This window comes from Eptesicus fuscus, chromosome 9 (assembly GCF_027574615.1).
Source record: "Eptesicus fuscus isolate TK198812 chromosome 9, DD_ASM_mEF_20220401, whole genome shotgun sequence".
NCBI classification, from domain to species: Eukaryota; Metazoa; Chordata; class Mammalia; order Chiroptera; family Vespertilionidae; genus Eptesicus; species Eptesicus fuscus.
Window position 1 is genome coordinate 8,496,395 of NC_072481.1, and position 15,507 is coordinate 8,511,901.

The 15,507-nt window shown below is 54.7% G+C and overlaps 1 protein-coding gene across 10 annotated transcripts in view; it reads left to right on the forward strand.

Annotated features, from left to right (window-relative positions):
- The window catches only part of FHAD1 (forkhead associated phosphopeptide binding domain 1), a 103,553-nt gene that overhangs the window by 81,312 nt on the left and 6,734 nt on the right, over window positions 1-15,507 (forward strand). For 4 of the 10 annotated variants that reach the window (XM_028155570.2, XM_054721214.1, XM_054721215.1 and 1 more), the window contains 7 exons: window positions 1,553-1,682; window positions 2,331-2,455; window positions 5,326-5,409; window positions 5,805-6,025; window positions 6,522-6,687; window positions 10,446-10,526; window positions 13,660-13,713. In XM_028155570.2, coding sequence (XP_028011371.2) covers window positions 1,553-1,682; window positions 2,331-2,455; window positions 5,326-5,409; window positions 5,805-6,025; window positions 6,522-6,687; window positions 10,446-10,526; window positions 13,660-13,713 — 861 coding nt within the window. Of the gene's footprint in view, window positions 1-1,552; window positions 1,683-2,330; window positions 2,456-5,325; window positions 5,410-5,804; window positions 6,026-6,381; window positions 6,502-6,521; window positions 6,688-7,611; window positions 7,744-10,445; window positions 10,527-13,659; window positions 13,714-15,507 lie in introns of those variants that run through there. The other 6 variants (XM_054721218.1, XM_054721219.1, XM_054721216.1 and 3 more) reach the window with 5 other exon arrangements.

The window sequence follows — 15,507 nt, forward strand, 5'->3', positions numbered from 1 at the left end:
GGCGCGCTCTTCCTGCCGAGTAGAGGCTGCCCCGAGCCTCGCTGCCCTGCTGCATTGTTTCAAATGACAGAACACGGGACGTGGGCAGATTGTGAAAAGCCGGAGCCCCTCCCAAACGGACTCCGGCCATGTGACTTGCTTGTCTCATGGGATATGAGCAAACACAAGGCAGATAAGTGTTTATGCTTTGGGGCTTGATCTCTCCTGCTGCTCCTGGGAACCTGTGCCCACCACACACGAAAGAGCCTGGTGTAGCCCGGCCGGCCTGGCTCAGTGGTTGAACGTCGACCTGTGAACCAGGAGGTCACGGCTCGATTCCCCAGTCAGGGCACATGCCCCGGTTGCAGGCTCGATCCCCAGTGGGAGGCGTGCAGGAGACAGCCGATCAATAATTCTCTCTCATCTTTGATGTTTCTGTCTCTCTCTCCTTCTCCCTTCCTCTCTGAAATCAATAAAAAATATATTTAAAATAATAAATAAATATGTAAAAGAACCAAATTGTCAATTCCTTCCCTTTCTTGCCATTTTGCCCAGGACCTTCCTTAGCAGCTCTATCTACAGCTGAAAGCCATTGCTAACATCCCATCCCATTCCCTCTCTCTCTCTTTAACACCTACCACCGTCCCCCTTACATCTTCCATCTTACCTTTCTTATCGTCTGTCTCCCACACTGGGGTACAGAATCCAGGACAATAGGGATTTTGCCAGTTTTACTCACAGCTGAGTCCACAGCACCTAGACTAAGTCTCGGCACGCAGAGGTGAATTGCTTACCCGAGAGAAGTGTTGCTTAACAACACGTAACGTGACTGGTCTTCAGAGGGATCCCTGAACCCCCAGAAGTTGTAGGCACCTCATGGTGTGTACATGGATTTTTCTGGAGGAAGGCACCCTGCACTGTGCCGAATCTCAAAGGGGTGCCCGGCCCCCACACGATGAGGAAGACCTTCCCTTGTCTGTACCCTCTGTGAACCCGGCTCCAGCTGTGTGGCTGGCGGCTGCCAGGCCTGCGGTGCGGATCCAGAAGGCTCCCTCCATTGCAGAAGTCCCGCTGGACACGCTGTTCTAGAGGCTCCCGGGGGCTCCGAGGAAGCGTTTCCTCTCTCCAGACCAGCCGAGAGCCCGTTTACCAAATCCCCGTGGCAAGTATTAGCTCACCATCCTTACCACCAGCGAAGAAGCAAGCATCCGTGTTCTCCTCTACACACGTCCCTCCAGAGCGGAGTGTGAAGTGTTGTTCAGAGATGAGCCCAGAATGACAACAGATGGAAACCCAAGCTTAGAAGAAACATAAACAAGACGCGGGGAGGTGGCCTGGAGGGGATCTTTTGTTTACAGCTGTGTTAAGTAGGGAGGAAAGCTGGAAATCTTCCTAGCTGTGAATTTATATTTGAAATGAAAGATTTCAATTCCTTCCCGGCTGAAGCCCCCTTAATGATATTTTCCAAAGTACTCGGTGGCCAGGTTTCTGCTGGCGTGAATGGTTCACGTTTCTCCACACGTGAGAGAGGTTCTCGCCCCCAGTAAAGCCGCCGCCCGTCCCTTCACCGCAGGAGCAGTCCTTCTGCGACCTGGGGGCCAAGTGCAAAGGGTCCCGGCACGAGGAGGTCATTCAGCGTCAGAGAAAGGCCCTATCCGAACTCCGGGCGCGAATTAAAGAACTCGAGAAGGCGGGCTCATCAAGTAAGTGGCCCCCTTCCTCGTCTGCCTCTCCGCACGTGGATCCGGCGGGAGGGGGGGGGGCGGTAATGGGGAAGTGGGGGGGGGAGGGCAGACTTTCTTGATAAGATCAAACATTCTCGGAGGTTGGGAGTGGAGGAACAATCTCCAGGTGGGTTCACTTTGGGAACTGACCAATTTGCCAGGATCACCATCTTCTATCCCTGTCATTTCATAACCAAAAAGATGTTCTAATACAAAAAAAAAAAAATTTAAAAAAAAAAAGATGGGCAGACATGATCTCAGAGTCAAGGGCAGAACTTGATATTAAATAAGTAAGGTTTCATGAAAAACCCAAACATTGTCCTACTTTTTCTCTTTCCACTGAGGCCTGGTGGAAACTTTAGCATGGACCAACACTGTACAAGGATCGACCTTGGGGAACCTCCTAGAATTCCTGCCTAGAGGGGATAGGGCTCTCCGGGTGCTGAGCTGGCTGCTGGGCAGAGCACTGGGCTAGGACCCAGAAGGCTGGGTTCAAGTTCCATCCTGTTCCTGTGAGGCAGCCTCCCATTAGCTGTGTGACCTTGGACAAGACCAGTAAAGAGTAGCTGTGCTTATGACATGCAATCACGGAGCCTTTCCTTCGAATCTAAATTATTTCTTTTCTAGATGATAAGGTCCACCAGAATAAATCATTTCAAGACTTAAAGACTCTCAGAATGGAAAAACATGTCCAGAAAATGTTGGACGCAAAGCCCGATTGGCCAGCTCTCTCAAGACTGGAGATCCAAGCGGTAACCAAATCAAGTTTGTCTCTGCATGACTGACAGACACGTGGAGAGGGCGGGCATGAGGGCAGACACTAGCTGTGTGCCCTGGCACGGCCGTGCATATTGGGGGTTCGGGGCCAGGCCCTTCCAGATGGGCCATTGTCTGCACCGACTGGTCAGTGCCTCGCGTCCCAGCAGCCCTGTCTTAGAATGGGAAGGTGGCCTCCGTTTGTGCACTGCCTGATGCATCTTTGCATTGACCCGGGGCCAGGTCAGCCTCTGGTGGACCCTGCTTTTCACACCGCGTGTTATATTCTGCAGAAAACATTCAACGGGCTAATTTACGGCATTATGCCATGAGTTTGCCTGAAGTTTGCTTTTTGCTTGTAAACTGAAAAACATGAACACATGAAGGGTAGCAGAGGGAGCCATGATTAAGAGGACGCCATTCTGGAGTGAGAGAGACCTGTGCCGGAATCCTGGTTCTGAAAGTTGTGTTAACCTTTCTGGGCCTCCATGGCCCAGCTGTAAATTGATGACGAAACAAATAAAAGGAGGTAATTATGTAAAGTGCTTATCCCTCCACTTAGCTCACAGTGAACACTTAACAAATGATAGCTGTTATTATTATTCAGTAGTATTTAAACAGTATTATTCAAGAAAGTCTTCTTTTCTTAGGGGGCATAGTTTTATTTGACAGGATTTTCAGAAGTAATACTGTTGTTAAGTTGAAAGTGCCCTGTACCCTAAATGGGTATTTGATTGACACGTAACAATGGACAGCTCAGGTCAGTGTCAATCACAGGAGCCACTGGGCGGGGCTTGCTGCCACAGTTGGATATAAACCATACTCAGGCTTTTAGGAGAAATAATAGTCATCCTATCTGTACTAACATTCTCCCCAACAGTTTTTCTAGACATTTGCTAGAGATGTGAGTCTTCAAAACTCTGTTGGTTTTCTTGGTAAGATCAAACTTTCTTTCTCCGAGGTGGGGAGCTCAGCCTGACCCTGCTTTTAAGATTTTCCTTCCCCTTGGAAATGACCCCTGATCCCACCCCTGACACCACAGAGCACGAAACCTCCCAACTCTCTTAGAAGACCTTGGTCCTTCAAGGTTGGCAGTAATTAAAGTCAGAGGACGAGAAGCAGCAGGAGGAAGAATAGCTGACATCTGTTATGTGCTGACTTGTGCCAGGCATTGAGCTAAGCCCTCTCTCTACACACGTTACCTCATTTAATCCTCACAGCAGCCTGTGTCTAGTGACTGTTGTCATCCCTGGCTTACACGATAAGAAACCTCAAGGCTTCTGGAGGTCAAGTACCTCACCCAAGGTCACAGAGTGATGAACGATGCAGCCAGGGCTGTGTCCCTGGCAGTCCGCCTCTGGCACCCTGCCAGACTGCAGAGAAGGGGGCGGGACTGTGTGCCTGAACCCTGGAGCCCAGGCTCTTCCTTAGGTGACCCTCCCCCAGGAGAAGAGGGGGGGGGTCTGTAGAGGGGTGCCAAGGCCGCAGCTCAGGGGAGGTGAGGACACTGAGCGGCATTTCAGGTTCTGTTTGCAGCAGACCTGCCCAGCTTAATGTCATCTTCAAACACCCTATTTTATTCTCCTCCAATAAATATATAAATAAAGGTCTCCACTCTTCTCTGTCACAGTCACTTTTGGGGCCTCTATGCTTTTATATTTTTTTTGGGGGGGGGTTGTTTTTTAATCTCAGGCTTGCAGTATAGTGCCAGCAAAGGCTATGGGCTGAGCACCGAACACCCAGTTTGGTTTTTGAAGGAGACGTATTGGCCCTTTGTGGTCCTTCCCTGATCGGCCTGGTGGCTTTTCCACGCAGTCAGTAGAGCCTTCCAGCAGCCAGCTGCCGGCTAGGTCTTAGTGAGCGCACAGCTGTGAGCGCCATCCCGAGAAGTTCCTGGGAAGGGTCCGCAGGGACGCTCGCCCGCCAGGCCCCACTAGGAGAAGGCTGGGCCAAATTTTGTGAGGGTGTAGCTTCCGCTGCATAAAAATCAGATTCCTTTAGTAAGAGGAGGAGGGCTGTCCTCTATTTAACCTTCATTCATTCATTCGACAACACGCCCACAGAGTGCCACTCTGCCAGAGGCGTGGCAGCACAGGAAATGGGAGAGCGGCACCCTTCCCCTTCCTGGGGGCTTGTCCTCTAGACCAGGGTTTCTCCACATCAATGCTGCCGATATTTGGGGCCAGGTGATTTTTTTTTTCTTTTTAAATATTTTGTATTGATTTCAGAGAGGAAGGGAAAGGGAGAGAGAGACAGAAACATCAATGATGAGAGAGAATCATTGATTGGCTGCCTCCTGCACACACGTCCCCCTCCACTGGGGTCCGAGCCTGCAACCCAGGCATGTGCCCTGCCCAGGAGTTGAACTGTTGACCTCCTGGTTCATAGGTCGATGCTCAACCACTGAGCCACGCCAGCCTGGCGGGCCAGGTGGCTCTTTGTCGTGGGCCGCCCTCTGTGCTGTGGGACGTGTAGCAGCATCCCTGCCCTCTTACCCACTGATGCCAGTAGCATCCGCCACCCCCAGGTTCAACAACCAACAATGTGCCCAGACATGGCTAAATGTCTGCGGGAGGGGGGACAAGGGTGGCCAGGATCACCCCAGGTTGAGAACCGCTGGTCTAGATGGAAGACAGTGACCCAAGAACAAGACAGGCGACGTGTCGTTTCAAAGGGAGTTGCGCTCTGAGGGGTAGGGACACCGTTACCAGAAAGCAGTTGGCAACGGAATCAGACTGGCAGGTCGGGGACTGAAATCAAAATCAACTCTGCCGAGTTGTTCTTGGCAACTACACGGCGCTTCCACTTCTGGATGCAGACATCCATCGTGGAACGCCAAGAGGTTTTAACTCTCTTTTTATTTCAGTCTCAAAATGGCTTTGCCCACCTGGCCACCGAGAAGCCGGGGAAAATGGACGTGGCCGAGGCTTTGGATCTCAGTGAAAAGCTGGTATGTACAGCCAGCCAGCCTCCTGTCCGCACCCGGGGCCCCTGCAGCCCGTGCGAACCGCGGGGTAGTGTCCACACCAGCCCTGCGTGCACAGCGGGTGGTTACCGTGGCTCCGCAGGACCCGCCCGCGACCCCAGCGCGGGCCAGGCAGGGCCTCGCCAGCCTCCCTGAGAGCCTGCCGAGTAAGAAGGCATGTTTATAACGGCTGTCCCTTCCCCCAGTTCTCCCCAAGGCAGAGTGTAAATGCATGTGGAGAAAACAAAAATCGTGCTAACCACCCTAATGGCACTCATTTCCAAAGCGGGTGTTTGCCCCCTGCGATGGCCAACAACGAGTGAGTGGGCATTAGGCGTGGGCCGCCTTAGCCACTGACCTGCGCGCCGCCTCCCCTGCAGTACATGGACATGAGCAAGACGCTGGGCAGCCTGATGAACATCAAGGACATGGCCGGTCACGTGTCCATGAAACACCTCTCCCCCAAAGAGAGGGAGCGGGTCAACCAGCTGCGGCAAAGGGACCTGGACCTGGTGTTCGATAAGATCACCCAGCTCAAGAGCCGGCTGGAGCGGAAGGAGGAGCTGTTGAGAGGATACGAACAGGACGTTGACCAGCTCAGGTACCGCGTGTCCCCGCGGAGGCCCAGGCCTCCGTGCCCCCGACTCAGCCTCAGGGCAGGACACCGGCCTGGGGTGTGGAACCACTAAAACCTGGGGGGCTCGGAGGGGGCAGGACGATGACTACAGCCTGGAAGGGACCGGAGTGGGCAGGGTTCTCCACTCTCGGCTCTCTCTCAATGAGTGAGATGTGAATGAGTGAATGAGTCTCATGTTCCAGCATTTGTGGACTTGCCCCAGCTCCGTCCCATCCTCCCCCCCGGGAAATTGGGAGGGGCCGCTCACACACCCTTTGCCCCCCTCACGCTTCACTGCTTCAGCCGATTTGCTATTTATTCCGCTCTCTACTCCCCCAAAGCTTTGTCATTCTCTCCTGCGTGTCATGAAAACACTGGGATAGCGGTGTCTGGGAGTTGGAGAATCCCCCCGGGTCGGGGACATGGACGGTGGCTGAGGAAGATGCGGGGAAAAGAGGCTTTGTCTCTCCCCTGCGCTCAGGCAGAGCAAAGTGTCCATTCAGAGGTACCAGTCTCAGGTGGCGAAGCTGGAGGACGACATCTACAAGGGGGCCGAGGAGAAGGCGCTGCTGAAGGAGGCCCTGGAGCGCACGGAGCAGCAGCTGCGCCAGGAGAAGAGGGTCAACAGGGCCAGGAGGCAGCAGCAGGTGAGAGGCCCCGCCGGGAGCGGAAGCTCCGAGGCCGCCCCTCCGGCCCGGACGGAGGAAGGCGGCAGGATGGCTTTAGCGTCAGACAGACCTAGGTTTAGACCCGCGATCTGCCACTCACTGTGTGATCTCGGGCCGGTTTCTTAACTTCCCTCAAGCGCATCTGTGTGTGTGTCTTAACAGTGGCTGTTATTGGCATTTTTATGGTTCTGCCACGTCCTGGGGATAAATAGGTGATTAAACTCTCTGAGAATAGAGATTTGGTTTCACTATTCTGATTGCCCAGAACATAGGAGACACCCAATAAATATTTGGTGGATGGATGATGGATGGACAGGTGGATGGATGATGTTTGGACAGGTGGATGGGGATGGATGGACAGGTGGATGGGGATGGATGGACAGGTGGATGGGGATGGATGGACAGGGGGATGGATGATGGATGGACAGGGGGATGGGGATGGACGGACAGGTGGATGGGGATGGACGGACAGGGGGATGGGGATGGATGGACAGGGGGATGGGGATGGATGGACAGGGGGATGGGGATGGCTGGACAGGGGGATGGGGATGGATGGACAGGGGGATGGGGATGGATGGACAGGGGGATGGATGATGGATGGACAGGTGGATGGAGGATGGATGGACAGGGGGATGGATGATGGATGGACAGGTGGGTGGGGATGGATGGACAGGGGGATGGATGATGGATGGACAGGTGGATGGAGGATGGATGGACAGGGGGATGGATGATGGATGGACAGGGGGATGGGGATGGATGGACAGGGGGATGGGGATGGATGGACAGGGGGATGGGGATGGCTGGATGTCCTTGAAGGACGTGTCCTTTAAGTGCCGAGCAGACAGGAGCTGACTCAGATGAGATCCCTGTAGAAGCCCGTCCTCCATCCTGCAAACCCTCCAGACCGCAGGCCCCCGGCTGCAGCCCCAGAAATGAAAGCGGCTTTGAGGGAGCACCAGATGTGGCGTCTAACGTTCGCCGCGCTGAGTTAAATTAAACATCACAGCCCACTGTCTGCGGTGTCACGGGCTGCCTCAGGCAGAGGACAGTTTCCTTTCACACCGAGCAATGCCCGGGAGAGCTGGGCCGCCAGGGAGAGCTGGGCCTGGCAGAGCTCCGGCTCTTCCTTTGATGTGCCCTCTGGAGAGCTAGCCCCTCCTGAGGGGCCCCTCCCCCCAGGGCTTGGCAGGCTCCGTCCCAAAGCACCAGCGCACAGAATGGATGGACAGGGGGATGGGGACAGCAAAGGGCCCCAAAAAGGCCATTGTCGTGTGCTGGCTAAAAATGTAAGAAAACCCAGGGATTTACATAATCAAGCTTCACATGCATTATTCATGAGCTGCCTCTTGGTACACAATGCAGGCACTGGACATCCTTCATGGAGAGGGTCTGAGAAGGCCAAGTTGGACCTGTGACGGGGCCCCCGGAAGAGCTAGAGCCGGGAACGTTCAGATGTGTGCAGTTCACAACTTAGGGGCAGACCTGTATGAACCGGAGCCATAAGCATGGCAACGCCGTGGGCGTTGTTTATCGAGCGCTTACCAAGCGGCAGGCACCTGCCCCGCACGACACGGGCTTCCTCTGTGCCCTCAGCCAGCCCATCTGAGAGGGGGGACACTGGGGCTGACGGGGTGCTGTTGCCTGGCTACCCGGTGCAGAGGCAGGGTTCCCACATGCACCTGCTGCCCTCCCCGGCCCGGGTTCACTTTTCCACGCCCACTCCTCGCCATCCCCCTCGCCAGGGCATCCCCCGCCCCCTCGCCCTCCACTCACCCTTCCCCTGGTTTTAAGGGCTTGGGTTTGCACTTAAGTTTGGCTTGTTGTCAGAAATACCTGTTTGTCAGGGAAAAAGTGATAAATTTGTAAAGGTTTGCTGGATTCTGAAGGGAACTTGTATTCATCTGTCTCTCATCAGTTCCTTCCAAGGAGTATATATTCACCTTTAAAAGGGAAGTTAAAGGGAAATGGAATTCCTTTTGGTTTTTTAAGTTTTGCACCTAATATTTCCACAAAGAGCCTTATTTTTTTTTTTTTCCCAGTCTCCAGTATAAAGTTTCACCCGTTCACAGAAACGGCCTGGTTGGAGCCCTGGGGAATGAAATTACCCACCTGGAGCTTCAGAACCACCCCCCCTCTCCCCCCCCCCCAAAAAAAATGTAGTTTGTAGTTTTAATGTTTGAACATCTCTTCGCCAAACAGAACTTTCCAGAGTCAAAAATCATGCTTCCATACTAACACCTGTGGCTGGATGTAAAATGCGGAGAAATCCTCAGTGCTGGGCATTCCCAGAGAACCTTGTGGTCACCGCCTCCAGGGGCCTCTGGGACGCCCTGGGTCCGCAGCTCTGTCCCCGTGACAGAGGCAGTGACCGTGACCCAGCCTGTGCTTAGTCCGGTCCGCTCCCCAGTCACTAGAGGAGACGGCAGTGTCTGTCAGAGTTCGAAGGAGGACTTCAGAGTCTAACAAACAGGGTTCAAGCCCCACCTCCGCCCCAGGGACCCTGAGTCAGCGGCTCAACCTCTGTATCTCAGGGTCCTCAACAAAACCCACCAAAAGTGGTAGCAATGGGATCTGTTCACGGGGCACGGGGAGGTACAATGGTACGATGCCCGCAGTGCCTGGCACACAGCAAGCTCGGTCACTACCAGGGAGCGAAAGGCAACTAGCTCCTGGCGGGCGGGGAGTCCTGCGTTCCCAGGGAGCTTCCTGCCGCTGCAGACCCAGCAGACCCAGAGCCACTGTCCGGTCCCGGCCTCCCGAAGCCTGTGGCTTCTCCTTCTGCTTGGTGAATACAGCGAGGGCTCCGGCCCCGAAAAGGCCCAGGCACTTTTTGTGAAGAGGTGAAGGCGGGACTTCCCATAGGAAATGTGTGAACGCACAGAAGCTGCCATCTGAGAGCACGCCAGCCCTCTCTCAGCCCCCTCTCAGGGCCCCCAGGGTGAGGAAGGCTGAAGGGCACCGGCCGCCTCTGGCTGGGGAAGCAGCCCCGTTCGCCTGCCAATCAAATTTCCAGCCAATAGAACCCCGGCCAAGGGGCGTGGCCACAGCTTTGCCAGGTGGTCTCAGGAACCACCTCTCCTCTGCTTAATTAGCTCAGATCCCTCATCTCTCTCTCTTTTTTTTTTTTAATTTATTTTTCTGTGGAAAAAAAAATCTTTATTTTGTGCAGAACTGGCCCTAGCGTGGGTCTTTTATTTTTCTTTTTTTTTTTTTTAGATCCCTCATCTTTAAGATGAGAATAAAAATGGCACCAACCACATAGCATTTAATTCCATGAGAACATGCATACAAAACCCTTCGCACGTGGGACCACTCAACAGATGCTCTTATACCATCATTGTTATCATCGCTGCTCTTTTAACTCACTGTTTTCCCGGATTTTCCTGGGCCCAGGTATCCTCAAGATCCTGGTTCCCTCAGTGCCACTTGTGTGTTTTGACCACGGAGTAGAAATTGGTAGATGTCGTGTAGGATGTGAATGGCATGGGGCAGGGCGTTGGAGGTGGTACCCTCTGGCCCACACAAGGATGAAAAAAGTGAAAACGTGGTTAGGATGGCCCAGGATAGGGATAGAAGATGGCTGAAGAAAAAGACCCTCCCCCACACCCTCCTCCCCCCACATCTTTTGCCCACCAACTTGAATCCTCACGTCTCCCAGAAGCCTCAGAGGTGTGTCCCAGAACGGGACAGGTCAGGACACACTAAACACTGCCTTGCTCCCTGATGTTTTCCCTCAGGAACGTTCAGAGGATCACGAGCTGAGAAATGCGAAAGAATCGACATCTTGCAACTGTGCCTTCAAAGAGAAAGAGAGGCAGGTGCGGAGAGGGTTTCTGACCTTGCCACCAGACACGAAGCCCGTGTGGTATTTTCAAAGAGTGGGAGCTTATGGAGCGTCAGTGCCGTGGAGGGCTGCCTGGGGCACAGACACACACACACACACACACACACACACACACACACACGTCCTTCCCTCCCCTTCCCCAGCCAGCCCCTGCCCCCTCCCCCCACCCCCCTCCCCTGCCTGCAATCTGAACAAATGGCCTAAGAGACAAGCCTCTAACCCAGTGTCTGGAGGTGAGAGAGAGCAGAGGGGAAGTTCAAGTGTAGTTTTGGCTGACGGGGCAACCATCCCAGGTTCTACATGATTTGGGGACTTGGAGACAAGATCATAAGAAGAAGAGAGGAGTGGGGAGCCCCCGGAACCCCTGCTCCGAGAATGAAACAAGTGGGTAAAGGAAGGGAAAACGTGGGTACAAAACGGAGCCCGGAATGAGGGTGTGAGTGCCAGTTGTAGCCACCTCCCCCCTACCACAGGGAGCCTCGTTTGACGCTGTGGGCTCCCCGGTGCCGTTGGGACGTGGGAAGCCCAGCACGGTCCAGAGTCCACGATGTCCCTGAGACAAGAAGGATGTGACGCTCAGAAGTGTTCGCAGAACAAAGGCGATGCTGGGCTTCCCTCGCGGGGACACTGTGTGATATAATGAACAGCGTCCCTAAGAACAGCCATTCGAGGTTGGCTGGGCCACGTCTGAGAATAGCTTGTGAGGCAGAATGATGTCATCTCACAGCCCAGTGAGGCCAGGAAAAGCGGGCGTGTGGGGGCCAGGCTCTGCCTTCAGCGCTCAGCTGTCCGCTGATGGGACCTAATCCAGAAAGATATTTTGGAGCAATGTTCAAACTGGGGTTCCCTGGAGCCCATGGGTGCCACGGAAGAGAATGACTCAATACACACACTCACACACCACACACACACACACACACACACACACACACTCACACACACACACACACACACACACACACACACACTCACACACACACTCACACACACACACTCACACACACACACTTACACACACACTCACACACTCACACACACTCACACACACACACACTCACACACACACACACACTCACACACACACTCACACACACACACACTCACACACACACACACACACTCACACACACTCACACACACACTCACACACACACACTCACACACACACACTCACACACACACACTCACACACACACACTCACTCACACACACACACACACACACACTCACACTCACACACACACACACTCACACACACTCACACACACACACTCACACACACACACTCACACACACACTCACACACACACACACACACACACACACACACACACACACACTCACACACACACACACACACACACACTCACACACACCCCTCACTTCCACAAGAGAAGCTCTCCATTATCTGCTTTATATGCCAAGTTCTTCCAGGGATTTCGCTTGGGTAAAGGGTCCTCCTACAAAAAAAAAAACAAAAAAGAAGGAAGGAAAGATGTTGGGTTAAAAGCACTGCTTTATAACACCTGGGAATTTGGGGGTGACTGTTTTCTGAGCGTAGTTCCTCTCCACCGAGTTTGTGGCAAATACTGAGTCGCTGCAGGCTCAAGGCCTTCGCCACAGAAAAGGCTGGAGGGCAACTGCTGGCTAAACACGGCCTGAGCCTGCAGAGACGGCCCCTGAGACGAGCCAGCCCAGTGGTCGGCAAACTCATGAGTCAGCAGAGCCAAATATCAACAGTACAACGACTGCAATTTCTTTTGAGAGCCGGAAACCGACTTCTGCGCATGAGCCTCGAAGTTTCCATTGCACTGGACGTGCGCGCCCGCACGTGGTATTTTGTGGAAGAGCCACACTCAAGGGGCCAAAGAGCCGCATGTGGCTTGCGAGCTGCAGTTTGCCGACCACTGAGCTAGCACCTTCCGTGACTCACAGCAGCCATGCCCGTCCCAAAGGCCTTCGTTTCTCCGTGAGTTTTGCGAATGCCCAGTAGGGTTGCCAGAATTAAAAGGGGGCAAAACAAAACAGGACGCCCAGTTAAACCTGAGTTTCAGATAGACAACACACAGTTATTCAGTGTAAGTATGTCTCAAATATTGCACGGGACCTACATCCGCTGAAACATTCTTGGGTTTCATTCTGAAATTCAGACTGAACTGGGCATCCTGTGTGTCACCTGGCAACCCGCCCGCAGGGACTCACTGAGCACCGGGCAGGCTCTGAGGCGGATGCCGCGAGGTGGCAGCCCGCAGATGTTCTCATTGGACTTACGGGATTTTTTTTTAAGTGACATTTCAAAATACGGCACTTTCACGGAATACTCTAGATTCTTGGCTTCTCTGGGAACCGCGGGAGATGTGGTGATGCTAGGCCCACAGTCCCACGGCCGCCACCCCCCAGGCCCCTTAGAAAGATGCTGGGCTTGGGGGGTGCTGGCAGCCCCACCCGCTCCTTTGACTTCTGTTACTTCCCGGCCCCCGTGGGCGCCAGGTGGGTGGCCCTCAGGGCTCTCTGAGAGCAGCCCCTTCCCCGAGTCCCTGCACGTTCACTCCCGAGCGTCAGCCTGTGAGGGGGGCCCCAGCTCGCTCTCTCACGGGGGCTGCTGGCTCTTCAGTGAACTGCCCCTGAGATGTGGGGTCTTGAGGAGACCAGGGTCAGCAACAGTAACCAAACCCCAGGGGAAGCTCCAGATGGGCTGTCCCCGCGGAGGGTAGCTGCTGTGGCCGTCATCGCGCTCGGGGCCTGGGGTACCTGGGGGGGGAACCCCCCCGTGGAACCACGTCTACAGCCTCACCCACGGGCTGGAGGCTCTGCTTGCAGCTCCAGCAGTTTTCCTCCCAGAGGAACACGGGCTCCTCCCCTCAGGTTCCCCTGGAATGTGGACCTGAGACCCCGAAGGGGCTCAGCAGGACAGCGCGGCTTCGCCCGCCCCAAAGCCAAGTCCCCTTCCGCAAACCCACACTGTCCCCCGCCCCCGTCCCTAGGGCGGCCCAGCATTCCATCCAGATGGGTGGCATCTGAAGGGTGAGAAAAATCCACTTTTCTTCGATGCAAAAGCCAAAGAAGAACGTAGGCTAAACCTTGTCCCTGTTCTCTCTGCATTAAAGAGGCGGGTGTTTGTAGAGACGGTGAAGAACAAGATGCAGAACTCCGGTTTGCAGGTGAGCCAGAAGCAGGAGAGAGGGCGCAGTGGGAGGTCAGCAGGAAACCAGTTGTCAGGGGCCCCACGTCTGTTATGTATTTGAGCATTTAGTATCTGCCAGGCACAGAGCTGAGCGTCGTCGCATTTAATCTTCACAACAACCCAAGGCGGTGGGTATCGTTATTATCCCGTTATCAGATGAGGTGGCTACGGCTCAGAGACTTTAAGTAACTTGTCCAGAGCCACACAGCTCAGTAGGAGAGCTGGAACTCAGTGCAGGTCCCACACCCAGGTGAGCACTGCTCGCCTTCCTCGAGAAAATAAGCGTCCAGGTAATAACGTTGCGGCTGGCATTTCTCTTGAATTTCAAGGAAGCATCCTCTAGAATACTCTTCTTAAGAGCTGAGAATCAAGACTGAAATCCTAAACCTGCTGAAACATCGCCGTTCACAGTTCAGCCCAGGAACTGGAACTGACCCAGCCCACACTCGCACTTTGCAGAGAATAGAAGCAAGCTCTCAGGAAGCTCAAAAGCAGACACATGTTCACGGGGTAGGAGAGAGGAGATATATTTGAGTTTGATAAAAGGCCACAATCATTCTGAGACAACCAAATTATCATTGGGAAAAAAAACAGATGATCCTAGGTAAGGGACATTTTTGGGAAATAGAAGTCTCTTCTCAACCAACACCCTTGGTCTAAGACTAGACGGTGGGTACTCCCCAGAGCAGGATGTTAGGAGGGCAAAGTGCATCCCAGGGGCCCCCCTAGATCTGAGCCCTTTGCCACCCTGCAAAGTGGGAACGAGTAGGAGCCTTGTCACTTACTCATCTGCACTTACGGCCGAGCCCAGGAGCAGGCAGACACCGCCCTACAGCCAGGTTTTGTCTGAGGACCAACTGGGGATGAGATGACAGAGGAGATACTGGGATGGGGCCGATATCTTGGATGTTGTAGGAAGATGTACTTCCCTGAGATGGGAAGCCTCCTGGAATTTCAGGCCGCCTCTGGTCTTGACAGAATGTGGGTCGGTGAAGCGGTGGGTGTGAGTAGGTGATGCAGTGGGTGTGAGCGGGCGATGTGGTGGGTGTGATGCGGTGGGTGTGAGCGGGCGATGTGGTGGGTGTGATGCGGTGGGTGTGAGCGGGCGATGTGGTGGGTGTGATGCGGTGGGTGTGAGCGGGCGATGTGGTGGGCAGGCGATGCGGTGGGCGTGAGCGGGCGATGTGGTGAGCGTGGGCAGGCGATGCGGTGGGTGTGATGCGGTGGGCGTGAGCAGGAGATGCAGTGGGCGTGAGCAGGAGATGCGGTGGGTGTGAGTAGGCGATGCGGTGGGTATGATGCGGTGGGTGTGAGCAGGCGACGCGGTGGGTGTGAACAGGCGACGCGGTGGATGTGAGCAGGCGATGCGGTGGGTGTGATGTGGTGGGTGTGAGCAGGAGATGCAGTGGGCGTGGGCAGGTGACGCGGTGGGTGTGAGCAGGCGACGCGGTGGGTGTGAGCAGGCGACGCGGTGGGTGTGGGCAGGCGACGCGGTGGGTGTGGGCAGGCGATGTGGTGGGCAGGCAATGCGGTGGGCGTGAGCGGGCGATGTGGTGGGCAGGCAATGCGGTGGGTGTGAGCAGGCGATGCGGTGGGCGTGGGCAGGCAATGCGGTGGGTGTGAGCAGGCGATGTGGTGGGCAGGCAATGCGGTGGGCGTGAGCGGGCGATGTGGTGGGCAGGCAATGCGGTGGGCGTGAGCGGGCGATGTGGTGGGCAGGCAAAGCGGTGGGTGTGAGTAGGTGATGCAGTGGGTGTGAGTAGCGATGCGG